General features: G+C 52.2%; 1 protein-coding gene across 3 annotated transcripts in view; it reads right to left on the reverse strand.

Annotated features, from left to right (window-relative positions):
• Positions 1-365: 365 nt before the first annotated feature.
• Positions 366-26,415, reverse strand: part of CABLES1 (Cdk5 and Abl enzyme substrate 1) — a 121,802-nt gene continuing 95,752 nt past the window's right edge. For 2 of the 3 annotated variants that reach the window (XM_045781956.2, XM_045781955.2), the window contains 6 exons: positions 25,277-25,373; positions 23,879-24,035; positions 22,706-22,809; positions 8,497-8,603; positions 7,138-7,345; positions 366-2,748 (listed from right to left, as the gene is read on the reverse strand). In XM_045781956.2, coding sequence (XP_045637912.2) covers positions 2,608-2,748; positions 7,138-7,345; positions 8,497-8,603; positions 22,706-22,809; positions 23,879-24,035; positions 25,277-25,373 — 814 coding nt within the window. In that variant the 3' untranslated portion in view covers positions 366-2,607. The remainder of the gene's footprint in view (positions 2,749-7,137; positions 7,346-8,496; positions 8,604-22,705; positions 22,810-23,878; positions 24,036-25,276; positions 25,374-26,415) is intronic. The other variant, XM_087869920.1, reaches the window with a different exon arrangement.

The raw sequence follows: 26,415 nt of genomic DNA on the forward strand, positions 1-26,415 counted from the left end.
ACCCTCCCAAGCCGGGCCACTGCTCGGGGATACAGCAGCTGCTGCCACTTCCTCCCCAGGCGGCTGCGTGAGCCTGTCTGCTCGGCTGATATCCGTCTCTTACCTGGCAAGGCTGACTGGAGGAGAGAAGCCCAGTCTGGGGAAACGGAGTCAGGCAGAGCCGCTGGCGTTGTCCCGTGGGGCCTGCGGCTAGGCAGGGCTTCCCAACAGACGTGTGCGCAAGGGGAGAGCTGGAGAGGCTTCAGGGCAGGTCTGAGGAAGCGGGGCTGGCAAAGGGCTGAACCCGCCCCTCGCGGTGGAGGGTAAGAGCCTCAAGGTCGTCTAGAACAGGCAACCGAGCGCCCACCTCCACTCCACACAGGCTCAGGCTCCTTGACTCCTTGTCGAAGCCCCAGGCTGGAGCAGTGTCTGGGATGCACGCCCCCGGGCCACTCCCGTGGTGACCTTCGTCCCCTACCCTCTGTCTCTTTTGCCTTTAGAAAGCTCATGTCAAGGACAAGCAAAAGAAGCCCTTGACAAAATCTTTCATTCTTAGACCCCACCCCACTCTATAACTCCACAGGCCAAAATAGTTTAAAATTCAGGTCTTTAAAAAAAAAAAAACCAACAACTTCCTAAGTTCATCTTGTAAATGCTAAAAGCCAAAGAGCCCCAAATTCAAGAACACTCACCTGATTTTAAGACCCAGGAAGGACCCTGGTGGCGTGTCACCCATCCGACGTCCCCCTAAGCTTGGCAAGACATTCAAGGCAGATGGATGGTGGGGAGCTCTGTGGGCAATTTCTAGATGCCAGTGGCCTTGTTCCTCAGAAAGGCTTTCCATCTGCCAGGTACTCAGCAGGGAGCCGAGCCGGCTGCGAACCTGGGGTGGCTCATTGGACAGCAGCAAATGACAGACCCCAGGAGAGGAACAGCAAGGGCATGTTTAGTTCAGGCGACGGAGACGCTCTGAACCCTTTGGGCTTCGTTCCCCATTTGCCTCATCAACAGCAGGTAGGTGCCCTTAACTGTTATTTGATTTAGAGACTGCGTTCGTTGTAGCCCCTGACAAAACCACGGTCTCACAACTGAATCCAGCCAAGGACCTTCATTAGCACAATACTTACTTAGTACCCAATTCAGTTAAATCTAGGACTCTGGAGAAGGGGAGCATTCTGTTCTCCGCCCAGCTGTTTCTTAAATTCCTCCGTCCTGTGACCACCAGATTCGTTCCAGCTCTGCTACGTAAAGCTGGGCGTGCTCGGCCTCCCTGGCCCCCTTTCCCCGGGGGGAAGGGAGAAGCTCCAAATCTGCGTGCAAATGGGGAGGTGGCAGATGAAGCAGTAATGCAGGGCAAGGGGTGACCGGTGACACACAGGTGTCTACACAGACGCAAACATGTATATAGAAACAAAATATTTTAATTCTTTTTACACGGCCCCAGGCCGCCTCCCGTCAGGTGAACTCCAGCAGGCACACGTCTTGAGGCCGCGAGGTGCTGGGTATGGCCATGTGCCTCAGTACGGGTCATCCGGGCCAGTCAGGGCAGGTGACAGCTGAACTTCTGCACAGACAGCAGTATGGGGCGCTGAGCAGTCCCTGGCTCTGCGGTTGACCGAACCTCAGCTCCAGCTGTAGGGTGTCCCAGCTGTCAGAAGCCTCCCAACACCAATGGTGCGGCTTCCATCTACTCTGGATTTTTAGAAAACATTTATACAGCGCGAGCACACTCAATGTGCCTATGGTGCACTCTAACGTAGAGCACGGGATACACACCACGGAGCACAGCCCCAGCCGTCTCCACAGCGGGAAAGCGCGAAGGGCAAACGGCAGCGGGAAGGGACAGAGCGCCTCACGCCACGCCGTTCCACGTGACCTGTCCGACGCCGAGAACGCGTCCTCTTTGTCCCGTTGGTGGTAGGAGCAGTAACAGAAACTATGGCATTTTCTAAGGGCAGAGGCTGTCAGACCATCTGGTATATAGAGAGTGACCCAGAGATAATCTAGAACTAATTACTGAAGGTAAGGCTGGCTCAAGACCCCAGGCAGAGGTCTGCTCTCTGGCGGGTGGGATTGGCTTTGGGGGCCGAAGGCTGACGTGGAATCTGACACACACATTCTCACCGTTCTGTGCCCGGGTGGGGGGTGGCGCGTGCACTTCCAAGAGCTGACACAGACGCAGACCGGTACGCTTTTGCCACAGGGAGGGGATCTTTCAAAAGCTCTCTCCCAGCTGCTGCAAATTCTCCCCACTTTGCTCTAGAACTCTGCACTCCTGAACTGGACCAGCTCTGGAGGGGAGGCCCTGGACCACGCTTGCGAGGTTTGTGTGTGCCCGGGAAGAACACCCAGGTGGGGACAGCTGGGACTGCTTGCCAGGGGAAAGCCAAAAGGCCCTCTGCCACCTTCCACACAGGTCTCCCCTTGCCCTGCTGCGTAATAACCGCTCACGGCTCATCCCGGCTAGCCAGACCAGGACTCCCTGAAAAGGTTCCGGGACTGCTCTACACAAAAACATGTTGAGAGGGAAAAAGGCTGGTAGGTCGAGTTCTGGTTTTGCATTTCCAGTAGTAAGTGCCGCTGCAGCGGCTCCGAGGAAGTGGTCCCTGCCCCGCCTTGGGGCCTGTGCTAGGAGCTCTGGACCAGGCGTCTGTAATGGGGCATGACTTCGTGCTCCGGCAGATGAAGTGCGAACTCCAAGGCCACCAACACTGGGAATTCAAAGGCAATCAGTTCTCGCCTATTCAGCCGGAACTTCTCTTCCAGTTTCTGCAACAGAATGAAAGGAAACCAAGAGCATTAGCAGCTTTGAAATCAAAATCTGAGGCTTTCTCTATCTGTAAGCTCTCTATCCACCAGCCGATGAGTGTTTATGGAGAAACCCCTTAGGGGCAAGATCGTAGAGGAAGAAAGGGGGGAGTCGGTGTACTTCCCGCTCAGTCCTGGTGAAGAAACCGAACCACCCCAAGGACTCACGGTCTGCCAGGAGCCTGCCATCCATCCCATGACTTCATTTAATCTCCATCCTGCAAGGTCAATGCTACATTGATGTCCACTTTACAGATGAGATAAAACAGGGTCAAGAAGGTAAGAAGTCACCTAAGGTGACCTGTGCCGTAAACTGCGATGCTGGGCTCCGAGCTCAGCCAGTTCTCTACGACAGCAGTAACCATGTGGAAGTTCAGGCCTGGGGCCGCTATGTAGTTTGGTCCTTTCGTGTCACACGCGAGGACCTGAGGACCTGCTGGGATCACCTGCCTTTCAGGGCGTCGCCCAGCTGCGGCGCATGGGTGCGAACGGCCCAAGCGTGCAGAGTGCTCGGCTCGTGCCCAGGGGCCCCCCTCCTGCTCTGCCTCTCGCTCCACCCGGCTGCGGGGGCAGGAATGAAGCAGAACCACTGGGGCGAGGTGTGTAGGGAAGGCCTTGTTTTTGCCCGGGTGCATTCTGCTTTGGCTTAATAAAAACCACCGGGACAGCAACGAAACTCACCGGCGGAGCCACGAGTGGCCGCACTCAGATCGTAACTGGGACGGGACCTTGCGTCAGCCTCATTGCTACCGCAAATGTCAGACCGTGGCCTGTGTGTTCTGCAGGGACGCTATCGACTTCTGCCGGGTGGTCTGCTACTCAACTACCGTTAAACGTGCGTAACCTCACACGCGCGAAGATTAGTTCAGCGAATGTCTGCGTAGCCCTGTTGATGCTCAGCTCAGATCTGGTCACCAAACATGCCCTCCACGTTCCTGAGCGCATACACTACACAAGTTAGACGGTCACGCCCCACTTCTCAGAAGCCGCAGAGCACGGACTTAACACCTTCTTCCATCGCTGATGCACAGATAAACAAGCCAGGTTTACAGTGACGTACTAGCCAGCCTTAAAAAGGAAGGACATTCTGACACACGTTACAACATGGCTGAATCTTGAAGACCTACTGCTAAGAGAAATAAGCCAGTCACAAAAGACAAATAGTGTGTGATTCCATGTATGCGAGATAGCTTGAGTCAGGCTCAGAGACAAAGTAGAACGGCGGTGGCCAAGGCCAGGGAGGGGGAGTTCGTGTTTAATGGGGACAGAGTTTCAGTTTTGCCAGATGAAAAAGTTCTGACGACAGTGGTGATGGCCGCACAACACTATGAATGCACTTGACGCCACTGAACTGTATGCTAACAACATCCAGTGGCAAAGACAGCCTCTTCAACAAATGGTGCTGGGCACACTGGACAGCCACACACAGAAGACTGAACTTGACCACTCTCACACCATCACAAAGATAAACTCCAAACGGATGAAAGACCTGGAGGTGAGACAGGAATCCATCAAAATCATAGAGGAGAACATAGGCTGTAACCTCTTCGACATCGACCACAGCAACTTTTTCATGACGCATCTCCAAAGGCAAAGGAAACAAAAGCAAAAATGAACTTGTGGGACTTCATCAAGATAAAAAGCTTCTGCACAGCCAAGGAAACAGTCAAAAAAACTAAGAGGCAGCCCACGGAATGGGAGAAGATATGTGCAAATGACACTACAGATAAAAGACTGGTATCCAAGATCTATAAAGAACTTCTCAAACTCAATACACGAGAAACAAATCAAAAAATGGGCAGAGGATATGAACAGACACTTTTCCAATGAAGACATACAAATGGCTAACAGACATATGAAAAAATGTTCAAAATCATTAGCCATCAGGGAAATTCAAATCAAAACCACACTGAGATACCACCTTACGCCAGTTAGAATGGCAAAGATAGACAAGGCAGGAAACAACAAATGTTGGAGAGGATGTGGAGAAAGGGGATCCCTCCTACATTGTTGATGGGAATGCAAGTTGGTACAGCCACTCTGGAAAACAGTGTGGAGGTCCCTTAAAAAGTTAAAAATTGAGCTACCCTATGACCCAGCCATTGCACTACTGGGTGTTTACCCCAAAGATACAGACGTAGTAAAGAGAAGGGCCATATGCACCCCAATGTTCATAGCAGCAATGTCCACAATAGCCAAATCATGGAAGGAACCGAGATGCCCTTCAACAGATGACTAGATAAAGATGTGGTCCATATATACAATGGAATATTAGCGATCAGAAAGAACGATTACCCAACATTTGCAGCAACGTGGACGGGACTGGAGGAAATTATGCTAAGTGAAATAAGTCAAGCAGAGAAAGACAATTATATGGTTTTACTCATTTGTGGAACATAAGGAATAGCAGGGAGATTGGTAGGAGAAGGAAGGGAAGAATGAAGGGGGGTAAAAAGAAGTGGGAGTGAACCATGAGAGACTATGGACTCTGGGAAACAAACTGAGGGCTTCAGAGGGGAGGGGGGTGGGGGATTGGGATAGGCCAGTGATGGGTATTAAGGAGGACACATATTGCATGGAGCACTGGGTGTTATACACAAACAATGGATCATGGAACACTACATCAAAAACTAATGATGTACTGTATGGTGACTAACATATTATAAAAAAATTTTTTTTAAATGGTAAATTAAAGCAAAAAAGAATGCTATTTCTTATGTGGAAGTACCTCCATTAGCTCCCTCTTTCTCCTTTGCCCCTGAGCCAGCTGCACAGCTAGACACACAGGACACTGGCGTAGCCACGACCTGTAGTTGTATTCTGACGCTGCGACATCTGACCCTGGAGGGCCAGCCCCCTCTAGGGTTAGCCAATTCCCGGAGGGGGTGCACAACTTGCCTGTAGACACACCCTCCATATGCAAACCAATCAATCTAAGGCCCACACCCCAACCATCTCCTCGATCTCCTCTCTCACTCTACCTGCCCTCACCACCCAAGGCCAAGGAGACAAGTAGGGACAGCGCCTCTGCCCCAGACTCCACGGAAATGACTCCAGCGAGCCAGTCCGAAGCCTGCTTACCCTGCCTGGCCTGTTCCTTCCCATGGAAACCACAATAAAGACTCCTGCCCACAGTTCCCCTTCTCCTTCTGCCTCCTGCCCAACCATGGTACTACTTCCCCACGTGGCCCCCCATGGTATGATGTCCCTCCCCCCCATTCGTATGTTGACACCCCATCCTCCAACGTGCTATTAAGGGGGGGGCTTCGGCAGGTGAGCAGGTTGAGGAGCTGGTGAGTGCAGTCCTCATGATGTGATCAGTGCCTTTGTAAGAGGAGAGCAGAGAGCTGGCTTGTTTTCTTTCCCTGCCATGGGAGGACACAGGGAAAAGGAGACTGCCACAAGCCAAGGAGGAGGCCCTCAGCAGGGGCTGAAGCAGCTGGCACCTTGATCTTGGGGCTTCTAGCCTCCAGAACGGTGAGAAGTAACTGTCTGTTGTTTAAGCTGCCCCGTCTACGGGATTTTGCTATGGCAGACCAAGCAAAGACACTTCTCTTGGGAACTGTGATAAGCTATCTTTTCAATGGCAACTGTCTCTTGATCTGTTGGTTTTACCGTTTCTCAAATTTTCTATGAATAAACTATTTTAAAACAGGCATTCACATATCCACCCAAGATCGGGGTTTCCTTGCTTTGATGGGGCTCTCCTTTAAAAGAAGGAGGTACCAAGGGGCGCCTGGGTGGCACAGTCGCTAAGCGTCTGCCTTCGGCTCAGGGCGTGATCCCGGCGTTCCGGGATCGTGTCCCACATCGGGCTCCTCCGCTGGGAGCCTGCTTCTTCCTCTCCCACTCCCCCTGCTTGTGTTCCCTCTCTCGCTGGCTGTCTCTATCTCTGTCAAATAAATAAATAAAATCTTAAAAAAAAAATAATAAAAGAAGGAGGTACCACTCAATCAAACCCATGCCCTTCCTCAAAGAAGAGGCAACTAAGGCCACAGGAAGCCAAGGCCTGTTGAGCCAAAGTGTCTGATGGACACTCTGTGGTCACACCGCCCACAAGTCCCCTTCCTGTTACAGTGGCTTCTGTGGCTTTGAGAATAATTTCACTCCTCATGGTGTCTGAAAATTGGTTTTTATGGCCACACCCAATACTGGGGGTCTTTGGTTTTGTCAAAGTGGACCCCCCTCTGTTCCAGCAAAGCCTGAGCTGTGGGGCCTGACTTCTGCTGCAGGATGACCTCACAGCCCTGGTCTCCCAGTAGCTACTAACAATCAGAATTCTCCCGGGCACCATCACCAACCAGGCTCTTCCCACGTGCTCCCTCAGCCCACAGGACTCGGGTCACTCACGTCAATTAAATGCTTGACTTCGTGTTTTTTGAGGTCACTTCCGATTTTGGCTGCTAAGAGTACACATGCTCCGGCACAAAGCTTCCGGTTCTGTTTGTTTAGCTTTCCCTTGAGGGCGAGCTTCTCAAAATAGACAAAGGCCATGGCCACTGTAGGCTCCTCGAAGCCACAGTCCTCCTGGGCAAGCTTCCGCATCTCTCGCTTCAGACTAGAGAAGGACAGGAAGAAAGAACATTATTAGAACTTGGGAGTTTCAGAGGACTCCAAAGAAAAAGACTAGTCCATCCCGAAAGCATTTCCTTTTCCTCATTCCCAGAAGGGTGACGTGAAATGGGACTGAATCCTGAGGAGTGAGAAATTTCCATTACGTGTGGGCAACACACTTAAGCTGCTAGGGCTCTTCTCTGTTGGTAGAACTGTACAGACCACGTCCACAAGGGACACAGAAGACCACACTGAACCCAGGTGGCGTCTGAGGGTGTCTGGAAACTAGGCGTAGAGTTGTCCAAGGGGAAGAGGAAAGGGAAATAAATGAGGGGCTCACTATCAACTCTACCGAGGATCCGCCATGTTCAAAAACTATGGCAGAAGAGGGGTTAGGCTGACAGCACAACAGCCAGTGTACTTAGGAAGGCTACCCGGCAAATGGACAGTGTGAATACTTCGTTTTTGTCACGTCTTTGGCTTGGAACCTGCCAGAATCAAATCAGCATTGGGCTACAGAGCATGTAAACATTGGCACATACTCCCATGCCGTGCTGGCACAGAGTCTAGCCTCCGCCACTCCATGCACTGAGAGTGTGTCCTGGTAGACAGACAACCCCAGGCAGCTCCTCTCCGGCCCGGCAGATGGGGGTCACCACAAAGTCGATCCAATCAGCTGCAGGGGAAACACGGGCCCGATTCTGCTCTGGCTGTTTTGCTAAATGCTTAAAGGTGGGGCTTGGCTGTCACCCCTCGGGTGGATGACTGGGTAAAGAATGATCTCAAGTGCTATCAAACCAACTCTTCTCTGTTTTGTCTACATCTGAGAAAGCAGGGAACTGACTGTTTCCTATTCTGTAACAACCTTGACTGAACTGCTAAGCCTCAGACAGTAGGAAAGAATGATTCTTTCACTTAAGGAAACTCCCCCCACACCCATGTCAACTCGTGTGGAGAGCTCCGCCTTCTGTCCTGCTCCCCTTGGCTCTCACTCCCGGAGGCGAGGTCAGCCAGCGTCGGCTGGGCCTCTTCTTGCTGCACCACCAGTGTTTTATTTCCCTGAACTGCAGGAGGAACCGGCACACAAGCGAGAGCTTAATTCACGCCAGGACAGGGTCTCAATGGAGAGTTCAAGCGATGTCGGGCCTCACGTACCTCCTTATTTTGCTGAGTGTTAACTTAATGTGAGGAAACTTCTCCTTGAAGGTCTCATTCATGTCCTTCTTGAGATCTGAGGGCTTCACATAGTCGATTACTGTGGTCTGTAACAGATCAGGCAACTCAGGTCACTCTTTTCTAAATTTTTTTTTTAAGATTTTATTTATTGGGAAGAGAGGAAGAGACCATAAGTGGGGGCGGGGAGGGCAGAGGGAGAGGGAGAGGGAGAAGCAGACTCCCCGCCGAGCAGGGAGCCTGACGCAGGGACTTGATTCCAAGGCCCTGAGATCATGACCCGAGCCGAAGGCAGATGCTTAACTGACTGAGCCACCCAGGCGCCCCTCCCCCAGGTACCTCTTTAAAATAAGTGCCATAGGTAACAATTATTTACACTTTACGGCCAACTTCCACCACTTCTGACAGCACCAAGCAATGAGGAAGCCTGGAGGAGAGGCACGGCAAGGGCCCCACTGAGTCTGAGCGCCTGAGGGGACCCGGCCTCTGGAACACAAATGCCTGCTACAGGCGACATGGGACAGCAGCAGCCTCCAGCCAGCAATCAGTGTCTGGCAGGGAGGGAGCCCCTCTTCAGTTCCTGCGCCTCCACCCGCTGTTCAGACGGCACAGCGTTTAGGGCATGGCCTGTGGACCCGCACACGAGGCTTCAATCCACACTCAGCCATCGCCAGTCATCTGGCCGCAGGACATTGCTCTAATGACCCCAACATCAGGCTCCACACCTGTAGATGGAAACAGCTAACAGTACCTACTTCACATGGCTATTCTGAGAACTACGGTAGAAGTCAAGGGCTCTGTGCAGAGCTTGGCATGCAGCAAGCACTCAATAAATGTTAGCTCTTATTTTTTTCATTGTGGGAAAACATACATCACATAGAACTTACCATTTTAACCATTTTAAAGTATGCAGTCCAGGGGTATTAAGTACATTCACGCTGGTGTGTGGCCATCACCACCAGTCATCTCCAGAACTTTCGTCATCTTGCAAAACCGAAACTCTGTCCCCCTTCAACAACTCCCTATTCCCCCGTCCCCCACCCCAGCTCCCCCTTGCAACCACCATTCTGCTGTCTCTGAACCTGACTTCTCTAGGTCCCTCGTACGAGTGGAATCATAGTGTTTGTCCTTTCGTGACTGGCCTGTTTCACTCAGCACCATGTTTTCCAGGTTCAACACAGTGCAGCAGGGATCAGAATTCCCTTCCCTTTTGAGGCTGGATAACCTTCCATTGTGTGTACATGTCAGTTACTAGTAACAGTCCTTTAAACCTTGGGTTTCTTCCTCTTCCTCTCCCCTTCTTTTTTTAGTAGGCTCTTCGCCCAACGTGGGGCTTGAACTCACAACTCCGAGATCAAGTGTTGCATGTTCTACGGACTGAGCCAGTCAGGTGCCCTTCCTCCTTTCTAATCCTATCCATCCTTAAAGACTGGTTCCTGGGGGCACCTGGGTGGCTCAGCTGTTAAGTGTCTGCCTTCGGCTCAGGTCGTGATCCCGGAGTCCTGGAATCGAGCCCTGCATCAGGCTCCCTGCTCTGCTGGGAGCCTGCTTCCTCCTCTCCCACTCCCCCTGCTTGTGTTCCCTCCCTCGCTCTCTGTCAAATAAATAAATAAAATCTTAAAAAAAAAAAAGACTGGTTCCTTTGAGCCCCTTCTGAGGACCTGAGTCTTCCTGGCTCATCTGTGCTGTACGGAATTCACTCTGAATGAAACACAGTCTCTGCTGGGTCTCACCAGGTTAGCCTCACTCCTCCTCCTCAGGATTCTGCTTTTCAAAGGGCAGCAGCGATGCCTGATGCCTCTCTGGCTGGCTGTAGGCAATAACCTTCACCAGGCAGAGCCCAAGAAGGGAGCAAGTACGGATTCTGCCCAGAAGGCCCATTTCCGTGGATGGCTTCTGCGGCCTGGCCTCTTCCGGGGAACGCATCGCCGCTTTCCTCTGTGGCTCTAACGCCACTGGGCAGCTCTCTGTAGACACCTCCATTCAGAAGATGCTTGGCTGGACAGGATTTTACAACAGGCATGTGGAAGGCCTCTGGTGTCCGTTAATAACCGAGAAGAGATGAAGAGCCAGCATGTCCCAATTCACCCTGATCTCAACAGCACCTTTGTAACAACAGCCATGGCAAGTAAAAGCGAAACCACGGCAAAATGAACTAAAAAATGTTCCACCACACTTGTTCAGAACTTTCTCAAATTCTGGGTGGAAGCACACTCGGTGTGATGCCAAGAGTTCTTCCACGGCGCCATGTCTTCCTGGCCCAATCCAGAAGGCTCTCCCTCAGCTGGCGCAGGGCATGCCTGTTCTGGAAGCTGCCCTGTGCACCTGCGACGTGCTGGCAAGGAGCCAAGGAGCGGCACTGTGGCCCCAGCGTGCAGACATATGCATGCACGCACTTGTGTGCCACGGTGTTCTGCCGCGCCACAAGAGGGGCGCGTGGGACTTTATGGAGGCCACCTACTGTCTGGCAGAGTGGACGCTTCCCCTGTGGCAGCCCTCCAAGACGCATTCATCATCCCAAACAGACAGGGCTCAACAGGATGTAACATTTTTCATTTAGGAAACAGGCAGCAGAATGGGGAACTACATCTAACAGTTACCTCAAGCTGGGCCCAAGGGCCAATCAGCCAATTCTTCTGTTTCCAAAATACCCAGCCCTCCCTCCCTCTTCGACCCCACACCAGGCATCCCGAACTCTCCGGGACAGCCTCTCCTGCTCTTCCTCGGTGGACGAAAGTCTCAAACAAAGACTCACCGGCCCTTGCTGGGGACTGAAGCCCTCCGAGCCCCAAGCAAGGATATTTGGAGTGGGAAGGGGTGGTCTGGATCCTTCCCTGTGGCAGCCACAGCAGCTCTGCTCTTACGCGTAGATACACACACCACAGCTTTCCTGCTGCCAGAGAAGTGGCCTGCAGCCGCGCGAGCCAGCCACCTCGTCTCACAGACATGGAGGTGGGGGCTCAGGGGGCTCAGGGGGTGCAGGGGTGGGGCCAGCACTGGGCCAGGTTGCCCAGCTCACCACCTGCACCACTTTCCTGCGTCTCCACTCTTCATCGGGCTAAAGCGAGCAGGGGCGACAGCCCGAGACTGGCAGCAGGTAGGAAGGGCCTGCTGGTGGGCTGCAGCGGTCTGCAGCAAAGATGTTTGGCGTCCCGAGGCCTCGCCTTCCGCTTCCCTGACATGAGGACAAACACCTGGCATGGCTGCCTCACAGGTTTCTCCTGAAGCTCGAACTGAGAGAACACCATGTACCTAAAAGGCACTGGAGAAGTTTCTCAAGAGCACGGAAGCAGGAGACGGCAGAGAGCCGGGCGCTGCTCCAGGCACACGGAGTCAGCGTGCGAGGGCGGGGCCCTGGGATCCATCCACGCGGTGACGTTGCCCGGGTGACCTGCACGCCCGGCAGAGTCTCATTGCCTGGCTAGCACCCAGCCACCATTCGGGCCTGGAGCCGCTTCTGCAGGATCGTCTTCCCTACACCCCTAGAGGCCAGGTCACTCTTCCAGTGACTCACTTTCACTACACACTGCGGTCTGGAGAGCTGACCCTCTCCCAGGACGCACCCTGCTGTACGTCCCGACCCCTCTGCAGCAAAGATTCCAAATACCGTTCCAGTTCTTCCGGTCCCATGCATCGGCACAAGAAGCCACCACCGAAGCAGAAGCCAGGCTTCTGTTCTTTCTGCTGCCAAGACATGTCACAGCGGGGGTCCTGGTTGTCCATTCTGCCAGCGGAGACCACAGCAGGGCAGCGCCGATCTGCAGCCGGAGGCGGTGGCGGCTTCCTGAAGGCGGCAGTGGCAGCAGCACATCTGAAACCGGCAGCTGGTGTATGTTCCCAACCAGCAACCCGGGCCCTGATCAAGGATGCGGTCAGGCGGCAGCTCCCCTGGTGGCCTGGCTCTGCAGGGTGGGTCTGAGATCTTTCCTGAAATTCTAACTTAGGCTGTCGTGTCAGCCTCCCCAGTGATTCTGTAAGCTGTGTAGTATTCTGTAATAAATCGCTCTGTAAACTAGCTTGCGTGGATGCCGTCCTTCATAACTGAACTATAACTGACACACACACTCCTTTCAATGATGGCTTTGACCGCTATCCTAAGTGAATCTCACCTGGGAAGACATGGGATGAGGGCAGAGCCCATGGCAGATTCCGGTGGGGGATAAGGCCTCAATGTCATCAGTCCCCCAGGGCACCGGGTCTTACCCCGGGGCTCACACATCATTTCCTGACCAGTCCAAATTTCAGAAGGACCCCACGAACACCAACCACCCGGCTCAGCCTGCAGCGCTGGGCCCCGGCCTTATAGGAGAGACTGTTTTCACAAGCAACCCTGTCCTAGCTCTTGCGGTACAGAGCTGGGGCCTACTTTTCCTGGGAGCAGGAGTGGACATGTACATTTATTTCCAGGCTGGTCCTGGAGAAGGGGGTAGAGGGGGGGCCAGTGAGCTGACACGGAGTCCCTGGGCCCAATGCCTGGCTCCCAGTGTGGGCAGCACACGGCAGCTGCAGGGAGAGCCAAGCCCTCAAGTTCATCTTCTAGGTGACAGAATTCCTCTGAATTCTGGCTCTGCTGTCCAGAGCTACGGAAGCGGCCTTCTGTCATCCTCCCCGTGGGGAGTTTCCAGTCTTACGGCCCTGTCGTTGCCACTGCTCCCGGCACGGAGCAGGAAGCCTGCTAGCAGCCTGACCCTCCACTTCTTTATTTGGCTGTCACTGGGCTACTCTTTGGGTCTTTTCTAAAGTAGATATGGTACATTTTAGGGTGGGAGATCTCTGCAAACTTCCATCTCTGTCAAGGCCCCCCATTTCCTGACCCCCATGTGGCTGGCAGCCTTCAGGACCCTGTGGCAGAGGGAAGGGCTCCATATATGGGAGAGCTGGGCCCAGTATTTCCAGGGTGGGTGCCCTGGGAAGTCCTAAGGCATCTGGGGAAGGAGAAGAGAATATGGACCACTGGAGGCTCGTGGCTGCTGTACCTGAGGCAGGGGCCCACTGAGGCCATCATTTCAGTCCATTTGCTGACATCGATGGCAACAGGGTAGGCTGGCTTCTGGGGCAATGAAAGGCCTCCACGACTCAAGACAGGAGGAGGATGGTGGTAAGTTGTGGATGTCAGTCTGAACACCTTAGGCGAGCAGAGAATGCTGAGTGGTTGCGTTCCATTTTGTGGCTGTCATCACCCTGTACCATAGACGGTGTGGCTTCAGCAACAGGAATTCACAGTCTCTCAGTTCTGGAGGTTACAAGTCTGAGATGAAGGTATCAGATGGGTTCTGTTCCCTCTGAAACTATGGCCAGAATCCTTCCTTGCTTTTCCCAGCTTCTGGTAGTCCCAGGCATCCCTCGGCTTGTAGATGCATCACAGTCGTCTCTGCCATCATCACCTGGTGTTCTCCCCATGAGCCAGTTCACATGACCGTCTTCTCTCCAGCTGTTTATGCCATCAAGTCATACTGGGTTAGGCCCGCTTTACTGCAGTATAACCTCAGCTTAACTAGTTTATATCTGCAAACACCCTATTTCCAAATAAGGGTCACAGTCTGAGGTACTAGGGGTTAGGATCTCAACCTACATTTTTGGGGGACACCATTCAACCCTGTGCAGGGGTGCTTGCTCATAAAGGTGCTGTTACACAGCCTTGCTGCGCTCTGATCCCAGCTGCTCTTCCCAGACTGGACGCAGCTGCCCCCACTGGCCTCGGCTCTGACCCAGGCAGCAGGTGCTGTTGGCCTTGGCCTCGGTGCGTGGAAGCCCTTCCAGTTCTTCTTTCTCTGCCTCCTATACTTGCTGGGATGGCTCTGTCTTCAGTCCTGCTATGGTCTCTGCTTCTCCGAGCTGTGGCTCTGTGGGGGAAGATCACGAACGCCAGCACCGGAACCCCCGGGATGGACCCCAGCTCCACTCAGTGGCTGGGTGGCCTAGCCAAGCTGCTCAGTGTTCTGTGCTTCCGGGTCTTCATTTGGCTTCTCCATCGTCTCCTTCATGTCGGCAGCTGTGGGGCACCCAGAGATCTGTGGGGCTGTTTCAGGTCCTACCTAAACTCGGCTGCTTGGGGTCCACAACCAGGGCAGCTGAGTGGGCAGCCCCCAGAGCAACCATCTGCTCGAAGACTCTTGCTCACCCGCTGCACCTGGAGCCCACTGCTCCCTACTGAGCGCGCACAGCCCAGACCCTGGGCATTGGATCAACCACCCCAAGCTCACGGCTGCCAAGTCAGGCAGTTTCCAGAGGGGATGACAGTCCTTGCTGTCCTCCGCTCCAGCTCCTGTCAAGAACCGTTCTCTGGAATATAAGCAGCCATGATTCCCCTGTGTGGTCCTGTCTCGAGGGTGCCTTATGACCTCCTGAAAGACAGGACCTCTCGACCACCCAGCAGGCAGCTACCCTCTTTCCAGCGACAGAGGTGAGCCGAGACGACAGTACTGGAGGCTGAGCTGCACACAGAGGGTTACAACAGGCCCCCAGTTACGCAGTCTTTCTGGCCTGAGAGAAAATGAATTAAAAGTGAGGCCACGCTCTGTACTAGCTCCCCTACAAGTCGAACTGTATAGAGATTCATAATGCCCAGGTTTTGCCAGTGCACGTTACTACGAATCAAAGCACTAATAAACAGGCTGTGGTTCCTTCCCGGCCCGGGACAGAGTGACCACTGTTTTCAATGCCACCTAATTCCAGGCCATGGGATTTGCCAGACATAAGGCTCCTGGTGGCCCAGGGCAGAGGCCGACTGCTGGGCCAGGCCGCGTGGCAGACGGAAAGCCCCAGCCCTGTGGTGCCTGCAATTTTGCAGAGCGGGCCATTGCACTCTTGGGATGAGAGGTAGCTTGAGTGCACGTTCTTGCAGCGGCCTGCCTGAGAGGAAGCTGTGTGCGCACAGCTGAGGGAGAGGAAGGTCAGCTGGGAGGAGACCATCCAGAACACAGAATGTCCACAGACACAATTCGGAAAGGGGCCTGGCCCGCTGGAGATGGGAGGCAGAGTCAGGAAGGCCCGGTGTGGGGGATGACACCTGAACTACCTTCCAGACGACAAGAAAACACAGTAAGACCAGAACTTAGTTATCTATCTGGAAGAGTCTACTGTATCTGTTGTGGACACACTGAGATATCTTTTGCTTTTTAAAGAACAAAGACTGACTTGTGATAGAAGGGAGGGAAGGGACCTTGGCTTCCCCAGGCTCACAGCCCCAGTCACAGTGCTGTGCAATGGGGGCCTCCGAGTGGGGCTGGATGCGATGGAAGCTGTGGCGGCAGGTGAGGCAGGGAGCTGAGGCAACAGGTGTGTGCATGGGGTACATATGCCCCAATAACAACGCCGGGCAACAAAGAGGGGCTCAGAGCTGACAGGTTGCTGGTCTGGTTTCAACAGAAACAATATAAAAGGTGCTTAAACTTGGGGGCCTGGTAAGTCCCTGCTTCCTTCCCCATTCTCCTGCCCCCTGCCCCAATCTCCTCAGGCATTCTCACAAGCAGCTCTGAACAGATGTGTGCTTGCTGTAGACTCAGCTACAGCTCCCCTCTGGGTCACAGAAGCTCCCGGGGGCAGAACATTCCAAAGGAAGGAGGGCTATCAGGCAGTGCTCCCTGCAGCTCCTTTCAGCCCCAACGGCCACCGCACAGCCACAGCACGGCCGGGGCTCTCCTGCCTGACCGCACCTGCCCTGCACGCATCGGCGCTCCGAGCTCAGCCGGGCACCAGAAAGCAGACGCTCCGTGCTCACTACGGTCGTTAAGCAGTGCGGCGGCCCTCGCTCGATCTATTTAACCACGAACAGCTGGGCACTTGGGCTCTTCTCTGCATTCTTCCTTTTCCCTAAGAGGACAGTAAATCACAAGGAAAACTGTGGGAATGAGTGGAGGGCCTTTGCAGCCTGGGGCAGCATTTGTTGCTCTATCTACCCATCGGATTCCAAATCCATAACCCTGGATTTACTCTCCCTCCCGCGCCCTGAGGGGAGCAGCTCTTCGCTTTCCCTCACTAAAACGAAACCGTCTGCAAATGAAGGTTTTGCAGGACAAACTGCTTTTGCTTCAGGTTTACACTGCCAACGTGAATTTACCAGGAGGTGCAAAGCAGGCCCTCAGTTCCAGATATTTGTCCAATACTTAGCTGGTACTACAGAAACTTCTAGAGTAGTGTCTTCACTCACTTGAGAGGATACTGGGTGGGTACGGCCCTGAGCTCACACACATACACATTCGCGTGTGTATTTGGATGCACTTCTAAAGACACGCTGCTCAAGTGGTTGCCTGAGAGCAGGAGCTGATGAACTATGTATGGAGTGTATCATGTTAGAGACCTCAAAATGGTCACCGAAAATCTGAGACAAACACACAGAAAGGAAGCAGATGCTATGCAAGATGCACCTTGCGTAAAATGTAAAGCTAATCTTATCATTCTGTATTATTTTTATAAGAAAAGATGAAAAGAAAACCACAATACTGATGCATGCTACGACGTGGATGAACCCTGAAAACATTAAGTAAAAGCCAGACACAAAAGTGTATGACTCCGTTTTTATGAAATGTCCAGAATTGCCAAGTCTACAGAGACAGAAAGTAGATTAGTGGTTGCCTAGGGCTTACAGGGTGGAGGGCTGAGGGTACAGGGGCTTCTTTTGGGGATGATGAAAATGTCCTGAAATTGATTATGGTGATGGCTGCACAATTTGGTGAATGTTCTAGAAAACACTTAATTATACATTTTAATTATTTTTTATTTTTAGTAGGCTCTACACCTAACGTGGGGCTTGATCTCACAACCCCTAGACCAAGAGTAGCACGCTCCACCGACTGAGCCCGCCAGGCGCCCCTACACACTTTAAGCAAGTGAACTGTATGCTATGTGAATTATGTCCAATAAAGCTGTCACTAACACACAATCCCCAAAACCCCTAAAACCAGAAAACAAACCCACCACAATGCAACAGGGCATTTAAAAAGGCCTTTTATTTTAACGCTTGCACCAAAAGCTGGTGGGCCTCAGGGATCCCACTCCCCAGCTCCTATGCAGGTGTCTGGCAGATTTTCCCTAGAGCTGGGGAAGCTCTAAAGCCCTTCCAAGTCTCAGGAGAGGCCTGAGCAATGGTGTTACTGTTCTCCTAAACTGAATGACCTTCAAGCACCTTGAAACCTGAGGACCCTGGAAGGAGCCTTACAAGGGAGGAGCCGCCGGGGCTCAAGCTGCTTTAGCTTCTCGATGAACCCACCCTGCAGACAGGTAAGCACCTACAGATGGCTTTCAGCAGGAAAGAAATACGGTGAGGGAAACCAGAGCCCAACGGCCTGCCACACAAAGGCTGACTCAGTGCTCCTTTTATTGAGTCTTGAATTTCCCACTGCTCAGCAGCTCATACTGTGCCGAGGCAGTTCTAAGACATATTCCCACAACACTGGGGAGGTCTGAGCCTATGAAGGAGAAGTTTTTCTAGGAGTAGTTAGATGAAGTAAATACGTGACTAGGCACTTTATCGAGAAGATCAATCCAAGACATGTCCTCTTGAGATTTATGTACCTATAGATATCATTAAGGTTACTAGTCAGTTTTCCTTCTGATGTCAGGAAAGTTTGAGAGGGATTTCTTCCTGAGACAGGAAAAGGATCCAGATAGGCATTCAAAGAACGTTAACTCTGTTGGCATTATCTCAGTCAGCTTTTTTGCTTACTTTCTCCTCTTAATTGCTCTCCACACCCAGAAAGGGAAGAAAAAACAAAACCACGACTGACTTCAGCTGCCAGGTTCTAATGATAAACAACCACTTTCTGGCGAAACTTTAATTACAAGGCAGGCGGCGCTCAGAGCAGGAAGCAGCCGGTTCTGAGTCGAGGCCTCGCGCCCGCCCTCACCGCACTGAGAAACACCATCATTAAGCTAAGGCCCTACGAGAACCTGCATGTAGCCAGGAGGCTCAACGTACTTTCCTACTCTGTGGTCACCGTCTAGAAACTTCAGGGCCAAAACCACAGGGGCAGCTGCGACTTGGGTTTCCAGACCTGACCCAGGAATTTTTTTTTTTTTACTTCAAAATTTCCCTTTTGCCCTCTCGCGGTGGCTAATAGTGGGAGTGACTTGCCCAGATCAGAGTTAAAAACCAGTGTCACTCTGAATGCAAGGCCAGTTTTAAAGGGCTGCCACTTAAACTTTGTACATTACAGACTTCTTTCTAGGCCTCAGGGAAATGTTCGCCTCTGGAACTCTTCCACTTTTGAAGGCATGGCAACTGTGGCCACAAGTGGCCTTTTTATCTCATACTTAGAACGCACATGAATGAAAATACACATCCAACCACATCCTGGTGGGTTAATATCACCTACACTAGGACCAAGAAAGCCTGCTCCTGGGTATTTACCCAAGAGAAATGAAAATATATGTCCATGAAACACTTGTATAAGAATGCCCATGGCAGCAATATTCATGGTATCTCTACACTGGAATGTCCATCAATAGGAGTGGAGATAGATAAACTGGGGTATGTCCATACAAGGAAACCCTACTTGCTAATTTTAAAAAAACCCAAACTACTGATATGTGCAACATGAGCGAATTTCACCTATTAAATTCTATGAAGGAAGAAGGACCAAAAAAATTTTTTTAAAAGCACATAGTATGTGATTCCACTTACATAAAGCACCAGAATAGGCAAAACTAGTTTACAGTGACAGAAATCAGAACAGGATGGACAGGAGGGAACTTTTTAAGGGGAAAGAAATGTTCTCTCTTGATTAAAGCAGAGGTGACCAAATTCATGGAACTGTACACTCCAAATGTGTGCGTTTGATCCTACACAAATTACACCTTAATATGAAAAGAGAAAACAGATGAATGGCAGCTGGGGGATACGGTGGGGCGAAAGGTTTAGCTCATCACTTTTTGGGTTGCTTGATTCTGCAGAGGCCACAGGAACATCCCAGACCCTGAAACGCCACAGGAACAGAACACCCCGAAACCCGGGCAACAGCTGCTTGTTCTCAGGCTTGAGGCCCCCACTGGGCGGCCCCCCTGAGCTACGCTGGAGACCTAAGGGAGACAAGCATAGGCGGCAGGGCCCCACAGGCCTCGGGGGCCAGTATGAGGGGGGTGGGCAGTGCTGTGGAGGCCGGCACCTGGCCGGCACCCGTGCCCAGTCTTCCAGCAAAGGCCACGACAGACAGGAAGTGCTGGGAGAGGGGACAGAGGAGTCAGGGCCGCACAGGCTTCACACAGGTCCGACGTCCGCCTGCAGGGGGCGCCCTGCCAATGATGAGGGTTCACATCCCGGCAGGAAAGCTCTAAGCTGGGTGAGTTTGTCTAGGCAGAGTGCCTTCCACCTACCCACAGGCCAAGATGGGCCCCACACCCTCAAAGGTTTTCAACAGCCTGGGTCAAGTAACCCCACAGCTCTGTCTACCCTGGTAGTCACTGCCTATTTGAAGCACAGCTCTGTGTGCCTGGAGTTAAGTATGAAAAATCTGTCAGGATCATCATTCTGTGGGCTTGCGTTCTCCGCCTGTGTGTGTGTGCACACACGTGTGCCTGTGTGTTCATGCGTGTAGAGGAAGGGACAGTGACTGTCATTGTTAGAAATACCGATTTGATACACTCGCCCTCTCTCACCCTTCATAAGATAGGGTCTTGGCACATGGGCCTTTCCCACCAAGGCCTAGAACGGCTGTCCTTCTTACCCCTCACACTCACCTTCAATGCCATTGCTTCAGGGGAACCTTCCTTGAGGCTGACCTTTCACCTCCATCCCCCTACCCTGCCCCCATCATCTCCAACCACTTTTCTTCACCCACCTCATGACCGCAGTGACTTGTCTGCTTGCTCACTGTCTGACTTCTCTTCACACTGTAAGGCTGAGCAAAATGGGGACTGTGGCCGGTTTGTTCTCCACTATGTAAGGAAGCACCTGGCCCAGCACACAGTAGGGCCTCAGTCAGTACTGGCTGAATGGACAAATTCTGCATCTTCAAGCAAACCAACCAAAACCAAAACCAAAACCCCCACGTGTACTTGTGCAAGTTCACTGCAATGTGAAACTGCCCTATAATCCATGCCTGCTTCTAGAGAAGTCTCCTGGGAGCCAGTCTGAGGCTCTCTGTAACACTGACATGCACAGCGGTGACAGAGAAGAATGCTGAAAAGTGGATGTCCCACATCTGATCTAAGTACCAATCTCTGCGGCCAGAAGAGGAGATGTACATCTTATGGAACTGACCAGAAAATGCGGTTCACGAGCCATTTCATTTTCTAAAACACATACTATTATAGGAAGCAGGGGCTGCAGATGCAACCTGGTGAAATGAAAAATGAGCCAGTTGGGAACATAAAACAGGGAGGATAAGACATGTATGCTGACTTGGCAAGTCATGTAGCACACTGCTCAAGGAGGAAAAATCGCCCTGGTACATAGGCACGTGCACGTAGTCTGCGGCCCAGAACCTTGAAGTGCACAGTGAAATCATTTAAATAAAATATAAATAAGATCTGGCACCAGCCTGTCACTGGCCTACGGAAGGAGAGGTCAACGTTATCGCCAGACATAACATTACCTAGAGAGGAGCTCCCTGCCAAACCCCAGTAGGTCAAAAATAGTGCCCTCTCTTATTCTCTTGGTTACCTAGAAATCTGTTCAGCTGCTGGCCCAAAGAGTCATTCTCCCGAGGCTGGCTGTTCTGCCACCGACTGCGGAGGGATGTGGGAGTCACAGGCCAAGTGAGAAGAGCACTGAGCCAGGAGATCTACCTTCAGCCCCCATTTCCTGTCTGTCAACTGTGACAGCCCCAAACTCCCCCAGCCACAGCTTCCTGCCCATTACTTAGTAAATAAAGCAATGAACGACATAAAGAACCCTATTCTTACACAAGTCATGATGCTTCAGTTGCTCCCTCCTTGACACTAGCACGGTGATTCTGGTCATCTATCAAACACTTATTATGTGCTAGCTTACGTGAATAAAGCCTGGTTTTGTAAAAGTCACAACTAATCTTGACAGGTCACAGAGTGGGGGAAAAAACCCATACATGGCTCTGGTTCTGCTTTTCGTGTTAGGAGGTGGGAAATAAGGACGGGAGAGTGAGAAGGAGGGGCAATTTTAAACTCAATGCCTTTGATAATTCATTTTGATTCGGTGTGGCGTATTAGAATAGAACATATGCTGGAAGCAACTGGCAAGGACCTGAGTTCTGCCTGGTGTTCCTCTGATGGCAGCTACTTGCCAAATGTTCAGGGAAGAAAACGAGGCTGGAGGCTAGAACCTCAGTGCTGAGAACTTTCAGCTCAGAGCGAGTGTTCAGGGGCCCTCTGAGTAAATGGGGTCCCACTCTGGCCTCTGCAGACATAAGAGCCCAGAAGAGAAAAAGGACCGTTTGCTCATTCCCAAGGCTAGGGCTGCTGAGAACAGCATGGGCTGCGGGGGGAGCAAGGGAACTAAAGTGGGATGTTTTGAGCAGCGTCCACCCCCTCCAGCCCATCAGGGAGGCGGTGGGAACATTCTGGGTCGGTGCTCTACCTGATGCCATGTGTGGCAGGCCTGGCCTGGCAGCTTTCCCACAAGCCCAGCTCTCCCCTCTTCCCACGGCTGCCAGGGATCTGCCCGCCGCTGATTTGGGGCAAGTCTGCCCCGAGAAAGTACACAGGACCCAGCCAGGCCCCACAGGTGTCTGGAGAAACGGCAGACCAAGCGGTGGGAAATGGTGGTCAGCCAAAAGCAGAAACCAAAATTACACAAAGGGAAAAACAGGAAGAGTCCATGAAGCAAAAACGGCAAGGAAAGGTTTTGCATTTAATGCCCACAGTGGCCTACCTTCACTCTCCCAGGAGATAATTCTGTCATCTGGAGCCCAGTGCTCAACGTTTGCCTGGAGTGCACGTGGAGGCCTACAGTCACCAGGGAACTCCAGACAGAGCTGAACCTGAGGGGCCTGGCCCTCCCCTAGTGAGGTCTATGGATGTATAAGCTCAGGTGTGTTCCCCCAGAGATGAGGTTCCCTGACTCTGAGCTGGTAGCCAAAGTGGTATATGCAGGCCAGATGACCAGAAGAACCCAGGACCAGACTGTGCTGGGCCTTCTGTGAGCAACCCACACTGGGAAGTCCTCCAGAAGCCCCCCAGTGCCAGAGAGCAGCCGCCTGTTAGGGTGAGCGTGCCTGAGGGGGCAGGAGGGGTGAGGCTGGGGGGTGAGCGAACAGACCGTCTCACCACCGCTACTCACCATGTACGAAGGAAAGATCAGAACTCGCTTGTGCTTGCCACAAGGCCACTGGGGGTCATCCAGGAGATTTGGGTCATAGTCCATAAAGTCTCCCAGGTCGCTACCTGAGGATCACACACAAAATAATCAATAGGGGCCCTAGACTCCCTGAAGCAGAAGCAGGGGGGCGAAGGCCAAGTCTAAAGTGAGCCCGAGGCAAGGCCAGCCTCAGGCCGTTAAGCCGAGTCACACGCACACTCTGCCCCTCAGGAGACAGCCCCACAGGCCAACGGAGGGTATCCCCTGCACAAGGGGTCACCAGATACTTAACATTCTGACAATTTTTCCACTTTAGAAAATTACTATCACTCCCCCCGACGTGAGAGCACAAAACCTCGCAGAGCATGAAAGGTGCGGCGAGCACTCGGGTTACAAACTGGGGCACCAGAAAGGCGCATTTGCTGAACCTACACACCAAACGAGTAACTCTGGTCCTGCCGCGTGAGCCGCACGTTTCCGGTGTGAAGGCCTCCCGGCAGCCTGCTGTCTACACACACAGATCAGCGCAGGCGCCAGTGCACACAGCGCTCAGTGACCAGGGCCGGCGGGGACCTAAGGACAGGGCTTCCAAACTCAGCACCTGGACAGGCCTGAGGAACTCCCCATTCACCTGGAGTTTCTCTGAGGTAGAAATAATACTGCTTCGTAGAGTTTTCTCCCTTGTTTGTGTCTTACAAAGGTTTGTAGAGGCAAAGCTAGAAGCAAGCAAGCCTTCCTTCACGTTCACAGGCCATGAGAATCACAGAAACGTTCTCACACCTGATCCAAATCTAAAAACTAGGAAAAGACCGGCAAGAACCAGGCTGAGATCAGGAGCTGAGTGGTGGGGAGAGGGTGGAGGGAGGGGTGGTGCAGCCTATCTGCATGGTACAGATGGCCCTGGCATTTCTCCTTGCGGAAGCTTGGGAGTTGGTGGCTGAAATATCTCATCGGTGAGGTCCCCTTGTGGCCTGGCTATGAACCTGTATGGCCTGAAATTGGGCTTGCCCCAAAGTCACGTGGCCCGTGGGATAGGCTCATGCTCCATCCAGAGGCACCCGTCCTCCAGTCTGCACACAGGGGGAGACCCAGCACACACGGTGCTCCAGGGACCTTCTCCATGTGCTGCCCCACCCCGGCCCTGCCCGTGGTTACCTGTGTCCAGGCTCCCCTGGGTGCTGCTTGCTCGCCCTATGGAGAGGCTGCGGTGGCTCAGGTTACGGAACTGGGAGAAGGAGGAGGTGGAGTCTATGGTATTCCTCCGGGCTCCGAAGGCATTTGTGGGTAACAGAAATTGGGTGTAAGAAACAGTCTAAAAGGTGAAGACAAAAACGGACAAAATGGATTACTCCCAGGCAATGACAGGTTTGCATCCATACCAAGTTCATGTCCATATTCTTATATCCGCACTTCGAAAATCCAATGAGATCTGAGATGAAATTTGTTTTGGTACTTATTTGTGCCAAAACCTACTCAACTGACTTGAGGCTACGTACAGTTTTAATTTATTACACTTTGTGTGAATATTCATGTTATGCGGTAGAAACACTACTGTGCTTGAGCTATCCCAGAAGCCGTTGGGATGTTGTGTAATACACAAGGCACATACCACACTGTCTTTTTTTCTTTTTTTGAACACCACACGAGCTATATAACCCACCAAGTGCAGAATTCCAGAACACATCAGGCCCCAAGAGTGTCTGATAAGGGGCTGTGGCCTGCTGTATGTTCCACTGGCAGATGTGATCTCCGATGCTTGTCTCTAGCTCACTTCCCTCATTCCTGTGTGAACACTCAACCTTCAGGAATGGACATAGAACAAGTGTTTTTCTTTTCACCTACTTGGAGAAGCATGGCTCATACATCCCTGCTTGTGAGCTCGGGGCTGATGACATCCGGGCACAGTGGTGACCAGCTGTTCTGCGACAGGGGAGGTGGGGAGGTCATTTGCTGCCCCAGCAGCTTCAGCTGGAAGCAAACTACCCTGAGATGGCCTCAAATACTTGCGTCATCTCCATAAACAGGCTTTTGAAGGGTTTACAAAGACTGTGTGGATCCAGCACAAAAAGGTCAAGTTCATCTTTGAAACTTCGCCCCTCAGACTTCACCAGCAGGTCACAGATAAGGAGGAACATGACAGCCCTCCTGCTAGGTGCTCACTAAGGCTGAGAGACTCAGCTTCTCAGGACCGTGGGAAGCCTCTGCCTCCCCCTCACTACTCAAAACAAACTTTCTAGTAGCGGGAATGTAGCTTCTGACACCATCCGTCAATGCGTGTTCAAACCACTCAATTCCAGATCATGCACGTGGGGGGGGGGAATACTCGTCAATATCCTGCATATCCATCATAAATAGCACTGGTGGAGAAATACTCATGCTATTTCCTCACTGGTTTGGTGGGTTTCTAAGCACACACTAGGGGAGTGGGGACAGGCTGGCCCCAAACCTGGTTCACCCACTGTGAGCAAGGGTTGTGGTCTGTCACGCTGCCTCTGCGTCCTGACCCTGGTGGTGTCGGCACAGACTTGCTGATGGGAAGCTAGGAAGCCTTACCTTCCCGTCAGCTCCCAGCTCCACGCCTTCAAGGCCAATGATCTCTTTCAAGCTCACGGCACCTGTGGACTGCTTCCCTCCATCCAACTTCAAATCCCTGGGGAGGACAAGCCCAAGAAAAAATGCTTTGGTTTGTACTCAAAAGAGCTATGATGATGTTTACTACCCAAGACACCACAGTCACACTGACAAAAACAAGCCATGGGCCCTGGCCAACAGAATACCCCTCTAACCCTCCTTGGAGGCCCGTTAGCAACACTGACGCAGTCCCACCTTGTCTCATCCACTTCGACATAAATGAAATCCCAATCAAACAGAAAGCCTGAAGATGAAAGGCAGGCCTAGAAGCTGATGGACCGCTGTTGTTCCGCCGTACAACGGCCCTCAGCTCACAGTCCACTAACAGGAAGCCAGGGAGCGTTCCCTGGGCATCATGGGGCAATGGTTGGTTCTCTTAGGCTCTGGCTGCTGGTTTCATTTTAAAGCTGGCAGTGAATTCCTGTCCTAAACAGTTCCCAGGATTACTGCTGGTAACGACGGTATTAATGCCACCATAGTCACCCCAGCTACCTTGCCAGGAGACCTAGAACATGAGTATCTTTCTATAAAAGGACAATCTCCAGTATTAACAAGCATTTACACAGCACTTCACAATTTACAAAGACTTTCCACACATTGTCTCTGTCATTCCTTTAGATGACCTTATCAGACAAGGACTGCTATTATTATCTTATTTTACAGAGGAAAAAGCCCACAGGAGGCTGAGTGGCTTGCCAAGGTCACCAAGAGAGGAGGCTGTTGAGACTGGTTTTGCATCCAGTGCTGTTTCTAGCACGTTGCGTTGCCTGAGAGGGTACAAGACTGAGCTGGCTGTGGTTATGCTCACATAGTCAAGGACAAGCCCCCTCCTTACAGCAGGCCTCGCGCTCGGCTGATTAGAATCACGGGGTATCTGACGAACTACTGCCGCCCAGACCCCACCCGCAGACATTCTGTTTCAGTTGGTATGGGGTGCAACCTGGGTGTCAGTTTTAAACACTTGCCAGGGGATTCTAAAATGCAGCCACATTTGAAAAGACTGTCTTCCAGTTTCTGTCTCTAGGACGCGGTGCTTGTTAGTCAAAAGTCATCTCAGGCTG

The sequence above is a fragment of the Ursus americanus genome, chromosome 19 (assembly GCF_024610735.1).
Source record: "Ursus americanus isolate L20-20 chromosome 19, mUrsAme1.1.p, whole genome shotgun sequence".
Taxonomy (NCBI): Eukaryota; Metazoa; Chordata; class Mammalia; order Carnivora; family Ursidae; genus Ursus; species Ursus americanus.